This window comes from Orycteropus afer, unplaced genomic scaffold, assembly GCF_000298275.1.
Source record: "Orycteropus afer afer isolate SDZICR_OR568_19922 unplaced genomic scaffold, OryAfe1.0 scaffold00139, whole genome shotgun sequence".
NCBI lineage: Eukaryota > Metazoa > Chordata > Mammalia > Tubulidentata > Orycteropodidae > Orycteropus > Orycteropus afer.
In genome coordinates, this window is record NW_006921726.1 from 2345366 (window position 1) to 2348251 (window position 2886).

Below are 2886 nucleotides of genomic sequence, written 5' to 3' on the forward strand. Positions count from 1 at the left end.
GGAATGGTTGGTGAAAGGGCTGGAGGGAGGCAGCATGTCTGGCCTTGTAGGAATAGGCCTTGGGTTACTGCTGGTAATCATGTCTTCCTCTTGTAGGGTTAGAGGAGGTCAGAAGATGTGGCCTCATTGCCGTTTTTGCATCTATGTAGAGGCTAGTAGTAACTTTATAGAAGTATCTAAAAACAACTTTGGTCCTAAAGCTGGGGGATTATCACCAATTTCCAGGATTCCAAGGAAATATATATGTCTTACTCTATAATAAAGTTTTTTTAGTTGAGAGTAAGAAATAACATAACTTCCAACAATTATGGACTTTTGAAGCCTAAACTCTGAACCAAAATTCAGTTTTTTAGAAGCTCTATATTTTCAGCAAATCTGGGCAAATGGTCATTAAAACAAACAAACAAACAAACAAACAAACAAACAAACAAAAAAACTCATAGAAGAGAGGTTATCCTTACCCAGGGAGACCAGATTTCTGTAATTCTCTAGCATCACATCCTTGTGCAGGTTCCTCTGTATAGGGTCCATCAGCCTCCATTCCTCCAATGTAAAGTCAATAGCCACATCCTTAAATGTCACTGTTTCCTAAAATAGATATATTGTGATAAGCCAAGGACCATACAATCTCCTTGTGAAGCAGAATAATACATACATAAAACTGGGGAGGAACTCTAGAAATCAGAATCACCAAATGACTATGGAGACCAGCCACTTCAACCTCTTATATAATAGATGAATCTCTCCAGTGACAAGCATTTTAAACCTCAAGCAGCAGCTCATTCCATTTCTGGAATTTTAACTGTTAGCAGGATCTTTTAAGACTAATTCAAATCTGACTTCCTGTAACTTCTAAATATTGGCCTTGCTATATTATCTGTAATCAAACATCATCATTTCCTCATTCTCTAAAAGTCTTTAAAATATTTTAAAGCATATAGTAGTTTCTACCCAAATAATATTTTTCTATCAAAATTCTAGCTTATTACAATATAAGCTATATTTTTATTCCCATCTACAGAGGACAGATTGAAAGATATAGTTTATCATTCAGATTGTGGAAACAGAATTCTATAAGCTCTCTTTTGAGAAAGAAAAAAAAAGAGACTCTGTTGAACTTATTTGGTGAAGACATGAAAAAATATATGTAGCTTGTATTAAAAAAAAAAAAGAAGAAGAAGAAGAAAAAGAATGACCCATTGGAAATCGTTTGAAGGAGAATGGAATATTTATTTTGTAGATTTGACTTTTTGAACCATGTAACTATACTGCATTATGAAACCATGTAACTACACTGCATTATAAAAGTAATCAGTAAAAATTGAAAGTAAGATGATACCAATTAGTGGCATAACCATTTTGAGAAGAACTATTTTGAGTAACTTTAAAGCACAATCATTTGACTGTATACTACTAGTGGGACATAGTAGGACACAAAGACAAATAGAACTACAAAAACAAACAAATCATTTTCAGTAAATAATAATATTCTTGGTGGTAGTGATTGTATAGCTGTTCTGTAACTGTTGTGGGTATAGTTTTGGATCAAGTAAGTCAGTAACTATATTGATATTGCTAAGAAGTAGTAAGTTTGGCATGGATAAAGAAGATATAGATGTAAATACTAATGACGTTAGCTAAAACCCCCATCGTTCTGAATTTGAATTGAAAGTATCAATATAAACTCATGAAGTATTTTATCTTTAAGAAAAAAAAAATTCTTAGCTTCACTCACTGAAAAGACCTATAAAAAATAAACAACACAGTTGCATTATACAATCCAGATTGTGATCTGCAAATATCATTTCCCCTTAAAAGGAACTAGGAATATATTGGAACATTCTGTCACACTAAAAAGCAAGGAACCTAAGACAACTAGGATCAGGCCTAAGACTCAGGAGAACATTTTAAGAGCCTCCCATTGGCCAATAATAGGGCAATTAGATTACCAATAAGGATAACAATGACAATTGATTGGAAATGCATGAAATACATTTAAATTCATGACTTCATAATGAAACATAAAAGAATAAATAACCTCACTGACCACCTTTGGAGGATGCTTGGAAATTGGTAAATAAGTAAAAAGAATCAACATTTTGTTCTTCCCTTTCTAGGGAAACTATATGTCAAAGTAATCAAAGAGGTGAGGTTTCTCTTTATGGAAGAATTGCAGCTGACAAATGAAGAAGGAATGATAAAATTAAAATATCACCATTTTGTAACCTCTAATGAATTAAAGGATCTAGGAAATAGTCACCAGTGGCTGATAACACATAATAATACGGTTTCACTAGGCTAATGCATTTCCTGATGATACAAAATACCAACGTGAAATACTCTTGCCAAAGTAAGTAATAACAACAAAAATGAAAATTGCATACAATCAAGATTTTACACCTAACAATTTAAAGGAGCTGCAGAGAACAGTTGTTCTTGTTAGGTGCCGTCGAGTCGTTTCCGACTCATAGCGACCCTATGCACAGCAGAACGAAACACTGCCCCATCCCGCGCCAGCTCCATGATCCCTGCTATACTTGAGCCCAACATCGCAGCCACCATGTCAATTCATCTCACTGAAGGCCTCCCCTCTTTCGTTGACCCTCCACTCTACCAAGCATGACATCCTTCTCCAGGGAATGGTCCCTTCTGACAACATGACCAAAACAGGTGAGATGAAGTCTGGCCATTCTCGCTTCCAAGGAGCATTTCAGGTGCACTTCCTCCAGGACAGATCTGTTAGTTCTTTAGCAGTCCAAAGTACTTTCAGCATTCTTCGCCAGCACCACAATTCAAAAGCATCAACTCTTCTTCGGTCTTCCTTATTCATTGTCCAGCTCTCACATGCATACAGGACAATTGGAAATATCATGGCTTGTGTCTGGC

The 2886-nt window shown here is 35.6% G+C and overlaps 1 protein-coding gene across 1 annotated transcript in view; it reads right to left on the minus strand.

The window, feature by feature from the left end:
* Positions 1 to 2886, minus strand: part of ZNF624 (zinc finger protein 624) — a 59326-nt gene that overhangs the window by 35569 nt on the left and 20871 nt on the right. Inside the window, exon 3 of the mRNA XM_042781623.1 lies at positions 462 to 588. Within this exon, the coding sequence (XP_042637557.1) occupies positions 462 to 588 (127 nt within the window). The remainder of the gene's footprint in view (positions 1 to 461; positions 589 to 2886) is intronic.